Raw genomic sequence first — 19,230 nt, 5'->3', positions numbered from 1 at the left:
TTAGGGTTCAACTAAAAACAAAAATTGTGTCATTTGCTCACCTTTGTTGCAAACTTAAAATATTTACTTTAATTTGTGGAACATAAAAGGCAGAATTAGTAAGCTATGCACTTGATTATGCACTTTTGATGACTCACGTATGTGCACTGAATGCCAGCGATAGTGTCACCTCATTTTTTAGGTGAACTATTGTCTGTATGGTTATTATATTCACTGTTTTGGATTGCCACCTTGAACTTTTGAACGTGAGTACAGAATGACTCATCTGGTGTGTGATTCCAGTCAACAGTCACTAGCCGGCAGCAACAACCTCCCATGGTCCTGGCCCACCCAGAATGTTTTATTTATTTAGGGACCAATGTTTTTGTTAGACTAATAAAATGAAAAGTAAAATTCTTGTTTCTGAATAAATAAAGCAGCAATTTGATGTTATAAAAATCACAAGTCTGATTTCATTTATTGATTAGAAGCTATAGCCTACATGATGAATACAAATCACAAACGTGACACTTCATGTCATAATATATATATAGTGGTGTAACGATATTCAAACCTAACCATCATTCCACTCTGCATGTGGGCTAGATCAGTATTCCACAAGTGCCAGATGTGGGCCAGATCTGGGCCGAAACAATGTTGCTATCTGCCTATAACGCTAAGTTTCAATTCATTTGTGACACGCTCCAGTTCTTCTTGCAGTCAAAGACGGAGCAACTTTCTGCTCTTAAATTTATTCTGATCAGAATAGGTAGATCAGATTTGTTGTGTTTGACGGTCTTGGCAGAAGTTATCTTGTCGCAAATATTACATTGTGCGCTGTTGGCATCGGGCCTGGTGAAATGTAGTATTATCTTTTCCACATCTTTTCCACTAATCTAAGGATTAGTGAAAGCTTTTTTTTTTCTAGCAAAATGTACTTTCAATAAAACTATTTGTTTGCATGTAAACGCAGACAATGTTTTGAACGTGACCTGAGCAGCAACCGGTAACCAGTGCAGAGAGATGAACAGAGGTGTGACATGGGCTCTTTTGGGCTTGTTGAAGACCAGTCATGCTGCTCGCATTCTGGATCAATTGTAGAGGTTAATATGCACCTATGAGTTGGAAGTGCAGCAATGTTGGAAGCACTGCAATATTTCAGTCTATAAATGACAAGGGCCTGAACGAGAAGCTATGTTGCATGCTCATTTTGGAAGGGCCTGATGTTCCTGATGCTGTGCAATGGAAACCTGCATGACCATGCTTTCCTTATCACTTATGGCTCGTTTCCACTAAGCGGTACGGTACAGTACAGTACGGTTCGGGTCGGTAAACCATGAATCGGCTACCGTTTCCACTGCCAACAGTACCCTTACTTAATAGGCGTGGTGTAGCCTATGCCGGAAAGAAGCGATCGACGTCATTTTTGAGCGAAGAAGAATGCGAAATGAACAACAATGGATGACATACAGCAGATCTTGTTCTTGCTTCTCGGCGTGTTTGTCACAGGAAACCAAGCGCCGACATTAGGCGTTTCTCAATAGCAAGTACGCAAAGTTCGGACTTGCCAAGTCCGACTCAGGAGAATGACTCCAGAGGACGCGAGTCCGGTAATTCTGCAAATGGAACAGCGCGTTCTTGAAAGTGTTACTCAGCTCGCTCTGCTACTTATCTCTGTATGTATATTTTAGGCAACAATAAAACAAAATATGTTATAAAACACCACTCTGCCTCTATTCGTTTTCATTTAAAAAATCTTAAACATTATAGCCACATAAATGTGGTTCAGGCAACGCGTATTGATTAAATTCACTGCATGTAACGTTAGTCTATTTATAACAAAACTAAATATAAAACACAACCCTGCCTCTTTTCGTTTAAATATAATATAAAAATATTAAACATTTTAATATGGTCCAGGCAATATGTACATTTGTACTAAACAACAGATATTGAAGTAAACAACATTACAGTGATCATCTTTACTGTATTCAAATTTAAAAAGACAAAACTCAACCCAGTCTCTTTTTGTTAAATTTCAGTTTTATCAATATTAGCCCATTATAAAAGTATAAGTAAAAGGTACAAGAAGCTATACAATAAGAAATAAAGCAAACAATTCAGGCAAACATACAAAGTCAGCGCTCTAGTCTAACCTTACAACGGTAAAGTTAAATAGCTTAAATATATAAAGTTATGAAACTTCACTTATCCCTCAGCCAAAACGATTGGCCATGGAACAAATGATAGATTCACAAGACCAAATATCGCCCGTTAGATATACAAGACGAATTATATCTCATGTTTAACCACTACAGAGACGTCAGAGTCAGCGGCAAACGTCAGAAGGACTAGCCGAGGAAAGGCTGTTCCAGGCGGGGTACATGAGCGCCGAGCGCCCGCTGATCGCCTGGATCTCACAACCTGGATAAAATTTTCATAAAGATTTATAAATAAACCCCAGATTTGAGCTTTAAATAACTGAAGTTTTTTAAAAGTTTTTAAAAAAACTCTTAAAACTTCATTTCGTCACACAAAAACAGTAGTATTATATTTCAACTGTATATAAAAAAATGGCGCTGCTTATGTTGTCATTCCCCTTGTAGCACTCGCAAGTGACGATACTCTGTCAACCAATCAACGTTCTGCAGTGAGTCTAGCTCCACCCTTTAGTACCATACCACTGTGCTAGGTACCCCAACGGAAGGGTACCCAAAAAGTGGTATGGTGCGGTTCTGCATTTTGGTACCATTCACAACTTTTGACAGTGGAAATGGAAATAATTGCGTACTGTACCGTACCGTACCGTACCGCTCAGTGTAAACGAGCCATTACATTCTACTTATTCTAGACTGTACTCCTGTACTCTGCATTCGGGGAGCCACTGAGTTTTGTATGATGCACCCAGAATGCATTGCGGTATGAAGCATGTCGCCGTTGTTGAGATTCATGCGCTGAATCTTGAGGTTTGTGTTTGTCTCAATGCAGGGGATAATAACTTATTGTGCATAGTTATTGTTGTTTTTTATATTAAATACTCCAAATTTTCTGAATATAAAAATGAAGATTTGTGAGCATTAGTGGAACTGAAGGTGTTCAAATAAACACAAAACACATGTGATCGTTATCATGCAGTGGATTTGGTCAATCGTGGAACTGCTGTGTCCTCATCAGAGCTCGTGCAGCCGCTCTGGAGAAACAGCGCAGAATGAGTCAGCCGGCTGCTCTCGAATCGCTTTCACAGTACTTTGATGGCTTACGTCACAGTCGGTGACAATTTCTAACTGGCATGCACTGCTTCAGGACAGCCGCCGATCGGTCTGTGCAGCGCTGTATGAAGTCGAACAAGCCTAATGTTTATTTATTTTTATAACACTTAGGATTAATTGCTTTATGTTCTTCATTTGCATGTTACTTACTCACAAGGTCCCACTCTAGGGAGTGTTAATGTAACACTGAAGCAGTGTTAAAGTTAATTAAGTGATGATTGAGTATTAGTGATGAACACCTGCTTTAAACAAGCAGTATGTATGAAGCGCCTGACAGAACCTTTTAAGGAGAGTGCCCTGATAGCAGACCAACATTAAATCAACAGTGAATCAAGGTTGAAACTTAACATTGATTTTTCATCAGGTTTGCACCCTGAACATAAAATGAGGGTGATCAGTGTTTGCTTTATTTGGGCACTTGACCTGACTTTTCAACATTAACTTTTCTCTGGCTGCTGTAACTGTGTTAATAAGGCACATATGGGTAACACTTTATTTTGATGGTCCACTTTGGACATTAACTATAAGTAATTTTGTAACTATATGTCAACTAACTCTTTTTAGAGTATTAGTAGTGTAGCAGCCCTTGGCATCAATAAACCTGCGTAGAGTTCGACCGGTGCAAATATCTTTATTGTTTCTTTCACACACCGTGAAACTAAAACAAACAAAGCCACAATAAATCTTACAATACACACTTCAAAACACATCTTCTATTAAATAAGCATTACACAATCGATTTTTCCACAACATCAACAACAAATAAAATCAAACACCTACCTCGGTTACCCGGACGTGACTAACTCATACTAACGACACAAGCAAAGTAACGTCCACTTACAAGTAGACTGTCTGCTTACAATCTACACTGTTAGAACTACACTGTCTACACAAGCATGCATTGTGGCATGAATAAATTATGCAGCTGAATGGTCTTACTATTTTCTTTATTTGCTTTTATATGTGCTTTTGTTGTGATTTTTAGTAGCCTGTTTTGGGTAGTTGATCTGTTTATCTGAATATTTAATTTTGTTGTCACCATTGTTGAGATTCATATGCTGATTTTTATGTCTAAGTTATGATGTAATGCTTTTTATTGGGCATCACTCAAATCATTCATAACTGTTTGCTATTGTACGTATTAATAATGTAACACACATTCTAAATGGAATTAAAGGAGAACTTGGTAACTTTTTTAACGTAATAAAACTGTCTAGAAATCATTTGGATGGTTAAACAACCTGTTCTGGTGATATTGGTGACTTTCCCCGCTCCCCCCAGCGTTCCCAGGCGGAAAACCAACCTTGCAACTTGGGGACTACCGTCCCAGCAAGATAGAAATTGGAAGTCTCGTGAAAAGCGAGAACGAGAATGAGCGCGAAACACAAATTGCTTTACAGCAATTCGACATAAACAAACACGCATGTATGATGTATTACCAGATTACCCACCTCGGTAGACAAAGCTCCACGTGATACAGTTGGCTTGCTCTGATCAAAACAAACGCACATGAGCAGCGGTAGAGAGGGGGAGGAGGCCGCCGCAAGTGAGTTTTTTACGACCGTGTTGTGAAATATACACCCTCCCACAGCTGTAGGGGGAGCTCGTGGGGAAAACATGCGACAACAAAAGGGAAAATCAGCGAAGAAGTGAGTAGAGTTCGCTAGAGTTACCGAGTTCTCCTTTAAACTGCATGAGAACAGTGAGTCTGGCTTAATTCAAAACTATTATCATAATTATGTTATCATTAGAATATAAAGCCAACATCCCCTGATCATATTTTCTCTTTTTTTGTCTAACAAATGTGCTTTATGAAGACACAGTTACAGAAGCCATAAAAAAAACTAATGTTATAAAGTCAGGGGTCAAGAGCCCAACTAAAGCAAACACTGATCACCATAATGGTAACGAATGGTAACGAAACAATAAAACATCAACATCTAAACTTCTGTTAATTCTCAGTAAGAAGTTTTGTAGTCGTCTGACATAAATTAAATTAAACTGGTTAAAGGTAAAAATAAAAAAAGGCAATGCTGTTTGTTTCTGAGTTGTTTAATCAATGATTTTGGAGTTAATGAATTTGTGGTTCAGTTCCATGTTAATTTCAGCTCTACACAGTCTCTGCTTAAAATATGTCAAAAGGACATGATTCACGGCATAGAAATAAAGTATGATTTATTCAATATATTTAAGATCCTGTTGTACATAAAGCAAGATTGATTTGTTATTGTTTCAATGTTGTTTCGATGTTGGTCTGCTCTCAGGGTGTATACTTAAATTATGTAAAATATTGTCTTTACCTGGCATTAAAGATTTCTGCAAATATTCTTCTGTCTTTGGAGGTTCGTCTGTCTTCAGAGATTCTTCTGTCTTCAGAGATTCCTCTGTCTTTGAAAGTTCTCCTGTCATCAGAGATTCATCGGTCTTTGAAAGTTCATCTGTCTTCAGAGATTCTTCTGTCTTCAGAGATTCCTCTGTCTGCGGAGGTTCCTCTGTCTTTGAAAGTTCATCTGTCTTCAAAGAATCTTCTGTCTTCAGAGATTCCTCTGTCTTTGAAAGTTCATCTGTCTTCAGAGAATCTTCTGTCTTTGAAAGTTCGCCTGTCATCAGAGATTCATCTGTCTTTGAAAGTTCATCTGTCTTCAGAGATTCCTCTGTCTTCAGAGATTCTTCTGTCTTCAGAGATTCCTCTGTCTTCGGAGGTTCTTCTGTCTTTGTAGGTTCTTCTGTCTTCAGAGATTCCTCTGTCTTTGAAAGTTCATCTGTCTTCAGAGAATCCTCTGTCTTCAGAGATTCTTCTGTCTTCAGAGATTCCTCTGTCTTCGGAGGTTCTTCTGTCTTTGTAGGTTCTTCTGTCTTCAGAGATTCCTCTGTCTTTGAAAGTTCATCTGTCTTCAGAGATTCTTCTGTCTTCAGAGATTCTTCTGTCTTCAGAGATTCCTCTGTCTTCGGAGGTTCTTCTGTCTTTGGAGGTTCATCTGTCTTCAGAGAATCTTCTGTCTTCAGAGATTCCTCTGTCTTTGAAAGTTCATCTGTCTTCAGAGAATCTTCTGTCTTTGAAAGTTCTCCTGTCATCAGAGATTCATCGGTCTTTGAAAGTTCATCTGTCTTCAGAGATTCTTCTGTCTTCAGAGATTCCTCTGTCTGCGGAGGTTCCTCTGTCTTTGAAAGTTCATCTGTCTTCAAAGAATCTTCTGTCTTCAGAGATTCCTCTGTCTTTGAAAGTTCATCTGTCTTCAGAGAATCTTCTGTCTTTGAAAGTTCGCCTGTCATCAGAGATTCATCGGTCTTTGAAAGTTCATCTGTCTTCAGAGATTCCTCTGTCTTCAGAGATTCTTCTGTCTTCAGAGATTCCTCTGTCTTCGGAGGTTCTTCTGTCTTTGTAGGTTCTTCTGTCTTCAGAGATTCCTCTGTCTTTGAAAGTTCATCTGTCTTCAGAGAATCCTCTGTCTTCAGAGATTCTTCTGTCTTCAGAGATTCCTCTGTCTTCGGAGGTTCTTCTGTCTTTGTAGGTTCTTCTGTCTTCAGAGATTCCTCTGTCTTTGAAAGTTCATCTGTCTTCAGAGATTCTTCTGTCTTCAGAGATTCTTCTGTCTTCAGAGATTCCTCTGTCTTTGAAAGTTCATCTGTCTTCAGAGATTCTTCTGTCTTCAGAGATTCTTCTGTCTTCAGAGATTCCTCTGTCTTCGGAGGTTCTTCTGTCTTTGTAGGTTCTTCTGTCTTCAGAGAATCCTCTGTCTTCAGAGATTCCTCTGTCTTTGAAAGTTCATCTGTCTTCAGAGAATCCTCTGTCTTCAGAGAATCTTCTGTCTTTGAAAGTTCATCTGTCTTCAGAGATTCCTCTGTCTTTGGAGATTCCTCTGTCTTTGGAGGTTTCTCTGTCTTCATTGGTTCATCTGTCTTCAGAGATTCCTCTGTCTGCAGAGATGAGAATGAGGGTGTGAGTTACAAACTATATGCCTATAAGACTGATATTCTGCCTAAAATCGCCTTCTGATGACGCCTTCTGAAGATCTGATGATTTTTTTTAATGTCTTTGATGCTAAAAGTTGGCTTTTTAGATTAACGGGGTAAGCTTTTTTTCTGGTAACAACAAAGCCTAACAAGAACAAGTGCCTTAAAAAAAATAGTAATTAGGAATCAGTCTTTTTACAAATTCATTACAATGAAAATGTATGTACTGCCAGTGCTTTTACTCTACAAAGCTAGAACATTTCACAACTATGATGAAGACCCAGCAATATATTAGCCTTGTGAATCAGCTTTGGGCTATCACAAATGCTATTTCATCTCATTTTAAACGATGCCGCTTATAATTAAGTTAGTTCTGTCATTCTATGTATCTGTTTTGTGCTGGCTGTGCATTATAACACTAAGTGAAAACTTAAACGTATAACCTGGGCACTTGTATTTTTGGACATATCTGTAAATATGCATTGTAATATCTGATGATGTAAAACAAATAACATACTAATATAATAGGAACAGACCTGTAGTCGAACTAGCTTTACTCTGCACTGACATAATTTCCAATTCTTGTAAAAAAGGCCTATTCATAGTTTAATGCAATAAGTGAGTTAATGAGTGATAAAAAAAAAAAAAAAATCAATATACACCGTATTGATGATGCATAAATTATGTAAAGGCAAGATGAACCCAAAATATAAATGTAATGTGCAGTTTCTCATTAAAGGGATAGTTAATCCAAATATGAAAATTACCCCATGACTTACTCACCCTCAAGCCTTCCTAGGTGTATATGACATTCTTCTTTCAGACGAATACAATTGGAGTTATATGAAAAAAAAAAAAAACGTCCTGACTCTACCACGCTTTATATTGGCAGTGAATCGGAGCCCAAATTGCAAAAGTGCATCCATCCATCCATCATAAATGTAAGCCACACACGGCTCTGGGGGGCTAATAAAAGCCTTCCGAAGCGAAGGGATATGTTTGTGTAAGAAAAATATCCATATTTATAACTTTATCAACTAAAATAACCAGCTACTGAAAGACAGCCAGTCAGTTAGGGTTTAAGTTATCTTTAAGCTAACCCTAACCAATCAGTTAGAAGATTTTAACAAACATGAACATAAAAGAAAATCTACGCTGACAATAAAAACAAAAGATATCTTCTTCTTCTTCTTCTGATTATTGGCAGATCATATCTTTACGATATATACCGCCACCTACTGGAATACTACACAGGAGTGTGTAAAAAGGACGTTGACAAATGACATCTTAAATCATAAAATCATAAAACTATATCAACCCCCCCCCCCCCCCCCCAAAAAAAAAACCCACTAAATAAACCTGTATTATTAAGATACATAATAAAATACTTGCTTCTTTGTCCCTGCATTTCTTGCTCCTGTAAAATATTATGAATATCATTTCCTGTGTCAGAGTCTTTCCATTTCTGTCTGAATTGATCAAATTTCTTACATCTAAATAAAACATGGGTAACATCCTCCAATACTTTACATTCAGAGCATATGCCATTACTTTTACCTATTAAGGATAAAGTAGAATTAAGGCCTGTGTGTCCCAACCTCAATCTGGTTATAATACCTTCTTCATGTCTATTAAGACCCAATGAGGAGATTCTTTTCCCTCCAACACAGTTCTGGTTCCTATGGTAGTGTCTGGCATTACTCTCTGACTCCCATTCATCTTGCCACCTTAGCATAATCTGTGATTTAATTAAAGCTTTAGCATCCCCTTTACCCAATGGAATGTGAATTTCTACTTGGTCAAATTCCAGAGCTTTTTTAGCTAATTTATCAGCAATTTCATTACCATCAATTCCATAATGGCCTGGAATCCAACAGAACTGCACCGCTAGTCCAAGACTTATAAGATTTAAAAGAAGGTGCTTTACCTCTAATACCAAATCTTCACGTATTGCATTATCTGTTATAAAACTTTGTAATACTGCCATAGAGTCAGTACATATAACTGATCTAAGAGGTTTAGTCTCTTCAACCCACCCAAGGGCGGTTATTATTGCAGTCATCTCTATTGAATACACTGATAAATGGTCACTCACTCTATACCCATATCTTTTCTCAAATTCTGGTATATAAATACCAATACCACAATGACCTTTGGGCTCTTTAGAACCATCTGTAAATATTTTCAAATATCCATAATATGAAGTATTTAAATAACTTAAGCAAGCTTCAGTAAAACTTTAATTCGCAATAAAAACTTCTGTAGACGTCAGACAGAAATAAAGTAAATCTGGTTAGTAATAAGTGAAGCTGGTAATGCTGTTTGTGGAGTTGTTTAATCCTCCTCTGCTGAGATCTTCACAGATTTAATGTCTTCTTTTCTCTTCAGTTGATTTCATCTAAGGCTGTGTCTGAAGTCAGTTGTAGTTCTTGTGTTTCTGCTCGTCTCTTTTTCTGTTCTCTTCATTCCTTCAGTGATTCTGCTTGTTAACAGGCTTATTAAGGCTGAGATGACTCTATATTTAATATACTCAGATTCTGTGGCTCAGATACGGCCCAGTTATATATTTTTTCTTTGCTCTTGACTGACATGTGGCATTGCTATGGCCTGCTTGTGGCCCAGATCTGGCAAACAGGAGTTGGCCACCCAAGGGCCGTCATTCCACGCCACATTGGGCCAGATCTGGGCCATTACAATGTTGCTATGTGGGCAATTGATACAAAATGCAACAGCCAGAATACCAATTAAATTAAAAAGGAGAGAGCATATTGCATTGATTTTAATGGAATTACATTGGTTACCAGTTCATCAAAGGATTGTTTTTAAGGTTCTTTTATTGGTCTATAAAGCTCTGCATATCTGGCACATTTATACATTGCAGACTGTCTGTCGGAATACATTCCCAATCGTAGTTTAAGATCCTCTAATCTTCTGGCACATTACAGTAAATCATAAACAATCTGATGGTACTTCTCTTAACCACTATGATCCAAATATTTGGAATTGTCTATCAAATGAAGTGAAAGAGCAGCCTGGCCAGACCTACATCAAGATGTTAGGTCTGGCAACTCACCATAGACACGGCTCAATCCGAGGGGCGGGATAAACGGCTGTCTTTCAAATTCCCTCTGCACGCAATAGGACAGCGTTTCAACCAACCAGAGCGTTTTTCCAACAGCGGAGCTAACGTTAGTTGATAGATTCAACTTTTGAATCTGGCCGGCAAAACTCTGAACACATCTTCCTTTTTTTAAGAATTACTTAAGTGCCGTTCTTTGCTCTTTTCTCAAAGAAAAACTTAACTCCAAGTCCTCCAGAGTCGCGGCCAAAGCCGATTCGAAAGACTGTTCTCCAGCAGCAGCAGCCATTCTTTGTTTTCAAGTAGCAGGGAACCGTCGCAACTCTGTCATCATTATGTTAAGCCCGCCCCGCCTACTCTATACATGATGTGATTGGCCTGACCCAATTTAGGTTTTTCCAGCTCGAAAGTCAATGGAGAGTTGCTAGACTACCCTGGCTGCAAAATACATTTTGCTGCCGCTAGGGTGCTTCTAGATTTCTAGGCTAGTGAAAGAGGCTAGCTTTCACATTTTTAAAAGGCGAGTTAAGACATATCTTTTTAAAGTTGCTTATCAGTATAACAATATGGTGTGAAGTTGTATGTAAGTCTGTTTTACGTTTTATTTTACCTTCTCTCTTATAGTTGTTTTTAAAAAAAAGAATATTTATATTATTTTATAATGATATGGAGGTGAAACTGTATTGCCAATATCTTTATTTTATTTTGTGAACCTTTTATAGTTGTTTTTGAATATTTTTAATAGTGTGGTCAATCGATTAAAAAAAATAACTAGATTAATCACACTTTTTTTTTTACTTCTGTGATTAATTGTGATTAATCGCAATTAAAAACACTTGTAATAATTTCACAGTTAATATCCAAATTAAAGTAGAAACAACAACATAAAAACAGTATATTTTAAATACTTGTTTAATGCCATCTTTTTATGAATGAAGGTGTTTCATTATGATGATGTTTCATTAAAATGATTTTCCCCTTAATTTTAAACATTGCTGTAGTCTGATGTTGTCATACTCAGATTCTAGTCAGAATATGAGTCTGATACTGCTCCATTGGGCTGTGATTAAGGGGCGTGTTTCAACCGAACCAGGAAAGAAAATGCCGCTGCACTCAATTGGATAGGCCTCCAACCATTCAGAGCAACGGAGTAAGTGACGTATGTTCTTCATTATCTTTCCGATCGACAAATGCCTTGATAGCGTTTCTCTGTTCCTCTTTTAAAATTAATGCGCTGTCGATATCTTCTATAACAGACACGATGGCGGATTCTACACATCTCAATTCTCCAGCGGCAGTCATCGTTGTTGTAAACGAATTCAACCCAAGCGCTCTTTGGTTATGTGGATGATTACGTTACTGTTGATAATCTGTCCTTCATCGTATAAAGCCCGCCCTGACAATTTGATTGGTCCGAACAGCTCTGGTTCGAACATAGTTGCCCCACAACGGATCAAGTACAGACTGAACTTCCCGACCTCAAATGTTGTTGGAAGGGCTAAGTTCGGCTGGCATCCAGAGGGTTGTTCCATAAAAGACGCTTAGAAAAGCGGGGATTAAACTCCGAAACCGAACTTGAATGAGCCTAACAAATAAGTTGGGGCTAAAGTGGTTCCATAAAAGGTAATTGAAGTTCACGCAATCTCACTAATTTGATCCAGGTTTATCAAGTCTAGATAATTGCGTGTGCACGCGTTTTTGAAGCAGTCCTAGAGGTCGATCGTGGATCAAATCGATCCACCATCAAACAGCATTTGTGCTGTTTTATGCGTTTGTGATGTTTTTTTTCCCCTCAGTGCAAAACATACATTTTACAGTTATATTCTCCATCTGTAAATGTTAGAAAGTCATGCAAATGTATCCATTTTGCTGCTAATCTTCATATTGAACGAGCGCTGCTGCGCGCATGCGCGCCAAATAGGAGCGCAATAATTCTGACTAAAATATACATTTTGCTTGGAAAATTAATATGCGATATTTTATAACACTAGAAATATCTTCTAATTATAATAATTTATCTTTAGGATGTTGGATAAGTTGCAGTGAACTTCTAGTGAACAAAAGTATGCAGTGAACAGAAGTAGCCTAATTCAGGGAAGTTTATTTTAAGAAACTAAATATATAAAGATACAAAATATAGTTTCGGGTATAGGACCTATGCTACTTAATAAAGATGATGTATACTTATTTAGAATGCTGAGAATTACAGCTTTTAATGCAATAATTTTTTGGAGAAAGCAAGAATCCCCAGTTTTAAATGAGTAGATTTAGTTTCTAAAGTACATTATGGAGAGGATAACATGAAATTAAGAGCAAATGTATACATTTTGAAAAGATATGTACAACTCTAAAATCAAAGAATATTCCATAAAATAAAGGAATATATATTAGCCTACATTAACTACATTTTTATATAACCCTCCCTCCCTTTATTTCTAGTTATTTGTTATTTTATTTATTGACTTATTTAATATTGAATATTTGATATTCAATAGGGGTGTAACGATTCGTTTTAACAACGATTCGATTCGTATCGCGATTCGTGGTTGTCGATACGATTCAAGGACGATATTGGTTCATTTAGAACGATACGATCCGAAACAATTCAGTGACCTGAAATCGATTCAGTGACTTTTTAGACAAAAATTCTTGTAAGGGAATCAGGTATCAATTAATTATGGATATAAACAAACAAGTAAACAACAATTAATGTCAAATGCATTCACATTTTATTTGAATAAAGTAGGACTGAACGATTATGACAAAAATTATAATTGTTGATTATTCCCTTGAAATTGTAATTGCGATTATTAATTACGATTATCACAACATTGAATGATGTTTTGAATAGTTTGGCCATGGGACCCACATTTCCCCATGGTCATCAAGCAGCGACCCACCTTTTTAGGAATTATATAGGCCTATTAAAATACATTTGTTTACACAAAAATGGTTGACACACAAGTTCTGTCCCCCTTTACTTAACATACAAATTTTTTTTTAAGAATATGACAAATACTGATAAACAGTAGGCACTGCGAGGTTAAGCTATTAAATAGTAGTCCCAAACTAGTTTTTGTTAATACAATCTTGGTATGAGCCACCACAGTCATATAAAAATATACAACATAACCAGTAAGTTGCATTTTGTTATGGAAACAAACAACAATTAGGCTACCATGGTGATACACAATACTTAGATGAACTGGTAAAGAAACATGGAAACTGCTCCTGATAAATGGTAACACACATGATGTACCAATAACGTAATTTATTGGTATTTTACTTTTATTTCTTAACTTACTAATTTACAACGTTGCATTCTCGTATGTCTATTGCACTTTAGTGAAGTGATACAGCGCGCTCCGGCGCATTTGCGCGTGCAATTGAAGAGTGCGCGCTACTGCAGTATAGCGGCTGAGAGACAGGAAAGTCTGTTCTTCTGAGGTGAGAGACTTTGCGCTGCTTGTTGTCTTTGCGCTGCTGCTGGCGCGTCACGCATGGCGACGACGTCACAGATAGGCTTACGCGTCAATTCTACGCGGACACAAGCGCTGTGATTGGTCTGCCAGAACCCCTCCCTCGGGGTTTCACACGCTCCCTAGGTACGCGTCAACGCGGACAACGACACAGAAGTATAAATTAAAACCAACACGTTGCCTACGGCGTATAGGCTCCGGCGTAGGTCCGACGCAGAAGTATAATGAGGCCTTAAGGCCAATTTATACTTCTGCGTCGGGTGCGCGTAGTAGGTACGGCGTAGCATACGCATAGACGCGTATCATACGTCGTACCCTTCGCCGTACCCTGACGCGCACCTCCTCAAAAATGTAACTACGCGTCGCGGCGACGCGGAACGCAAGATCTGTGATTGGTCGGCTTGGTAGCATCGCATTTCCTCCTACACATTTCCGGCGTGTTCTTCTGCACCGCCTGTCATTTTTAAATTCGGTTCAACCGTCAACAGGTTCACAGGTCGCACGTACCTTGTCCTCCGACGCCTTCTCTCGTTTCTGCCTTTTAGTTTTAGTGATTGCACAAAAACTGTTTTTCCACCTCGATAAGCTCCAACTCCAACATGATCCACTCTCTTTCAGACGCTAGTAGCTAACTCAAAACAGCCGCGAGGAATCTAAACACAGTGGAAAATTAAAACCCGCCCCCGTCAACTAGCGTCTCGGTGGTGTAACTGTAGAGCAACACAGACATAACGCAGAAGTATAAATGCTCACGACGGAGTCACCTACGTGCGTAGCCTACGACGTACACTACGGCGTACACTCGACGCAGAAGTATAAATTGGCCTTTAATTATACCCCGAGGGAGGGGTTCTGGCAGACCAATCACAGCGCTTGTGTCCGCGTAGAATTGACGCGTTGTTACATTTTTGGAGAGGTGCACGTCAGGGTACGCCGTAGGGTACGCGCGCTACACACAGCCTACGACGTAGCTACGGCGGCAGTTCGACGCAGAAGCATAAAACAGGCTTAAATCGAGTAACGTTTAGCGCCTTTATCATTAAGGCCCGGTTTCACAGACAGGGCTTAGACTAAGCCAGGATTAGACCATAGATCAATTAGGACATTTAAGTAATTTTTATAAACATGCTTAGAAAAAAAACATTACCGATGTGCATCTTGAAACTAAAAAGGCACTGATATATTTTTAAGATCAGTCAGTGCAAGTTTATTTCAGTGGAAACAGCTCAGACTTATATTTTAGTCTAGGACTAGTCTTAAGCCCTGTCTGTGAAACCAGGGGTAAAAGTGCTAAGAAAAAACATCCATATAAAGTCTGACGTGCTTAAATCCAATGCGTTATTTCCTAGTATCGATACAATCGATTCATTACCTTTTAAAACGATGTTAGATCGATATATGTCGTCCGGAAGACCAACTTGCCGAGCACAGATCGATGTAGTTGGATCGTAGGAATATAAATCGATACATCGATGTAGTTGATGAATCGTTACACCCCTAATATTCAAATAATATTACTTGAATAACTATTAGGAATTATGTGTCATTATAATAGTTTGATATAAATATGTGAATGTTAAATTCTTATTAATATTTATTTATTGTTTTTTTTCTTTTTCCCCTTAAATCATATGTAAAAGTGTCTAACTATGTACTTTTTGGTTATTGTTCTAATCATGTGTTTTTTAGGTTTTTGGTGGGTATTATCACAAAAGAAAAAAAAAGTAGAAGGAAAAATAATGAATATTTATTGGGGGAAAATATGATGTCTTTAAAGGAACTGTCCATTTGTATAATTGTGTTAAATGTGTTTGAATTGAAAGCCACAATAAAGTACATAAAATATATATATATGCTAAAATATTTGTTATTTGGACATTAGATGTGCCTTATTTAGAATTTTAAACCTACAAGTGTATTTTTATAATAGCAATAACTGTAAAGGGACTATTGTAATGGGGTAAATCAAATGTAGGCTAATATACTGTCAATTACTACGCTCAGATTCATCTTACCAGTTAAAATTATACTGTGCTTTTGTAATATTTATTTTTAATTTTGTGATTTTAACTTCTGCTTTAAAAAGCTTTTTTTTAGATTGTGTTCTAATGTTCTTCTAATAATCATAAACATGTACTACAGCTGCCAAACAAAACCAGAGAGAAATGTATTCATAAATCTTTAAAACTATCTAATTAAATATTGGGCACAAACATTCAGCCAAAAAAAGAAACCCTGTAGTATATATATTGTATTTATCTATCTATATATCTATATCTATATATATATTGTCTAATTTATCATTGTAGCCTTATTTAGGTTGATTTTCTGTATACTGTGTATTTATTTTTGGACAAATAGTGGTTAATAAAGTCCAATAATGGTATGAGAGAGTGTCAGTGGTAATATCATTGTGTTCTTGTCGGTCAGTGTTAGAGGATCTGTGTAACAGCTGAGGCTTAGCCTGACAGTTAGCCTGCCCTGGACCAGGCCAGTTTCCCAGCATAAGTTGCCAGGGTAACTGAGTTTGAACTATTTTAAGTTTGCTTTATGAAACAGAATCCACCGACAATAAGTCTGACTAACCAAAATAAGCCTGGCTTGTATTCTAATCTTGTTTTATGGAACAACCCTCAGGCTAACATTGCTGTAAAATTTACAGCACCTTACTGGCAATTTTGGTTGCCAGTAAGCCTGTCAATTTACAAGAGTACTGTACATCATAAACTACAATTATACCGTAAAATTATACACCATCGCACACCTGTAAAAGCAGCAAAATAAGAGCAGCTGTAATATTTACAGTATGTTACTGTTATTAATAATGCACTGAATTAAAACCTGAGATAACTCATTTTATTTGAGGAAATTGATTAGTCAATTGCCATTAAATATATATACTGAGCTTATTTCATTTGAGTCCACCACACTCTAAAAAATGTTGTGTATCTCATTTAGAGTGTTATGTCTACCTTGTTGATTACAGCAGCTCTGTGATTCTACAGCAAATCATTTTCAGCATTTTCAATATAATCCAATATATTTCTTTAATGATGTTCTGATCGATAGACTTTAGACACACTGACATCAATAATCAGCCTGTGAATCTCAACAATGGTGACAATAATAAAGCATGTTGCAGTGACTTTTAAAGGCAGTGACTATGTAGTTGCTGATGCATTGATGATCTTTTTGTTAAGTTCTTTGTCTCATGCTTGTGTGCTGATGTTAACTGACCATTATCTGCAAGAGGATTGAGTTAAATTGATGTTTAATTCGCCTTTGGCTAAGCCACACCCTAGAATGTAGATTGACCAATCACAGCGCAGCCAAGAACGAGCTCCGACAGAGGTCCGACACTTTTTCACAGCGCTCCATTGACTTTAACGCAGGCGTCTCATATTTTTGGTCTCGGCAGGCTATTACCGTCGTAGTTTTATCAAAAATATGGTTAAACGTTGTGCCTGGGGCATTTGTAACACAGATACGCGTTTCCCAGAGAGGTTGGAAGGGGGTGTCCGTTTTTTTCCCTTCCCAAAACCGAAGTCAAATCCTGACAAGTGTCGTTTTTGTATTAAACTGTGTGTGTGGACGTCCTCACAGTCAGCTAAACCCCTCAAGGATCAACAAGCACACTTTTGTGTGCTCTAAGGTAAATTTTGCTTTTAACCTTACTGTGAAGTTATACTAGTTAGACAGTTTTAGGTTATGATTTCGGTTCTCTACCCTAATTAATGAAGAATCAAGGTGCTAGCAAGCAAGCTTAGCGATAGTTTAGTTATCACGTAAGTTAAGTCAGGATTGTATGTTTTGACTAGCGGCTGGATGTTAGCTAACTTTGTTATTCAAGATACAAACACACAACGTTAACGTTATCCTATCTTGAATAACAAAGTATCTTGAATAACAAAGTTAGCTAAAACAAACAGCATAAAACTGTCTAACTAGTATAACTTCACAGTAAGGTTAAAAGCAAAATTTACCTTAGAGCACACAAAAGTGTGCTTGTTGATCCTTGAGGGGTTTAACGTTAGCTGACTGTGCGGACGTCCACACACACAGTTTAATACAAAAACGACACTTGTCAGGATTTGACTTCGGTTTTGGGAAGGGAAAAAAACGGACACCCCCTTCCAACCTCTCTGGGAAACGCGTATCTGTGTTACAAATGCCCCACGCACAACGTTTAACCATATTTTTGATAAAACTACGACGGTAATAGCCTGCGGAGACCAAAAATATGAGACGCCTGCGTTAAAGTCAATGGAGCGCTGTGAAAAAGTGTCGGACCTCTGTCGGAGCTCGGTCTTGGCTGCGCTGTGATTGGTCAATCTACATTCTAGGGTGTGGCTTAGCCAAAGGCTAATTAACTCATTTAAATTAATTTTATTTTAAGAAAAAACATTTTTTTAGTGGACTCAAATGAAATAAGATCACAGTATAAATGTGAAATGGCAATTGACCAGTTTAAGATAATCGGTTTCCTCAAATGAAATGAGTTTACACAGGTTTTAAATTCATTACTGTAAAGATTACTGTAAAGAACCGTAAATTCACAGCTGCTCTTGTTTTGCTGCTTTTACAGGTGTGCTGTATTTTTACAGTTTAATTGTAATTGATGATTTATGGTAATCTTGTAAATGTACAGGCTTAAGTGTCTGTAAATTTAACAGTAATTTGTTTAAAGCTATTCTACAGTGTAACTGAATGAAAGATATCACATTTTAAACGTATTAGGGTTAAAAAAATGTAACAACTTTTAATTTAAGTGAACTTAAAACAATCCTCACACAAACGCATAATAAATGTCATATTTTACCTTTGCCCTATTTACCTGTAGACCAGTAGGAAATATACTGAAATTGGATAAAGTTATCAAACAGTCTGCATTGCATAAATTATAAATTAATAATTAGATAAATAATGTAGATTAATCCTTTTTAAAGCTACAAAAGTTATTTAGTCAGGAGCAGTGAGTAATTTTTCTGACAGACAGAATTAGTGGCTGCTGTCACTTTAAGACCAATCACCGACAGGGGGTGGGTGTTGTGAGGTTTTGTGCTCGTGCACGCGAAGTCGGAGCTGAAGAAGAAGCTGGCTCAAAACCTCACAACACCCTCCCCCTGTCAGTGATTGGTTGTAACACTATTTGTTTTTGTTTTGAGTGGTTGGTGAAACCAATTGTTTTTGTGTGCAGATCTCAGAGCCTAGGCTGCCAACAGAGACGCATTTTTTGACGGCATGTTTATGGGGCGGGCAGCTAGCGGATCGTTAGGAAAAAAAATATATATATTTTTGGGCCTGAAATCACTGATACCACCTTTAAGGCTAGGTGACAGAGCAGTCTTTTGGACTCTTTACCAGGAACCCCCATACAGTGCTGTTTTTTTTTTTTTTTTTTTTTTTAGACACGTGAATAATGGTCCATAATACAAAAAGAAAAAAGAGAAAAAGAACAATCAATTTATCT

The 19,230-nt window shown here is 37.5% G+C and overlaps 1 protein-coding gene across 1 annotated transcript in view; it reads right to left on the bottom strand.

The window, feature by feature from the left end:
* Positions 1–19,230, bottom strand: part of LOC311277173 (interferon-induced very large GTPase 1-like) — a 74,392-nt gene that overhangs the window by 9,304 nt on the left and 45,858 nt on the right. The window contains exon 4 of the mRNA XM_084387360.1: positions 5,549–7,166. Within this exon, the coding sequence (XP_084243486.1) occupies positions 5,549–7,166 (1,618 nt within the window). The remainder of the gene's footprint in view (positions 1–5,548; positions 7,167–19,230) is intronic.

Source organism: Rutilus rutilus (genome assembly GCF_951802725.1).
Source record: "Rutilus rutilus genome assembly, chromosome: 1".
NCBI lineage: Eukaryota > Metazoa > Chordata > Actinopteri > Cypriniformes > Leuciscidae > Rutilus > Rutilus rutilus.
Note: the sequence above shows the minus strand (reverse complement) of the source record. Positions and strands in the feature narration are given on the sequence as shown.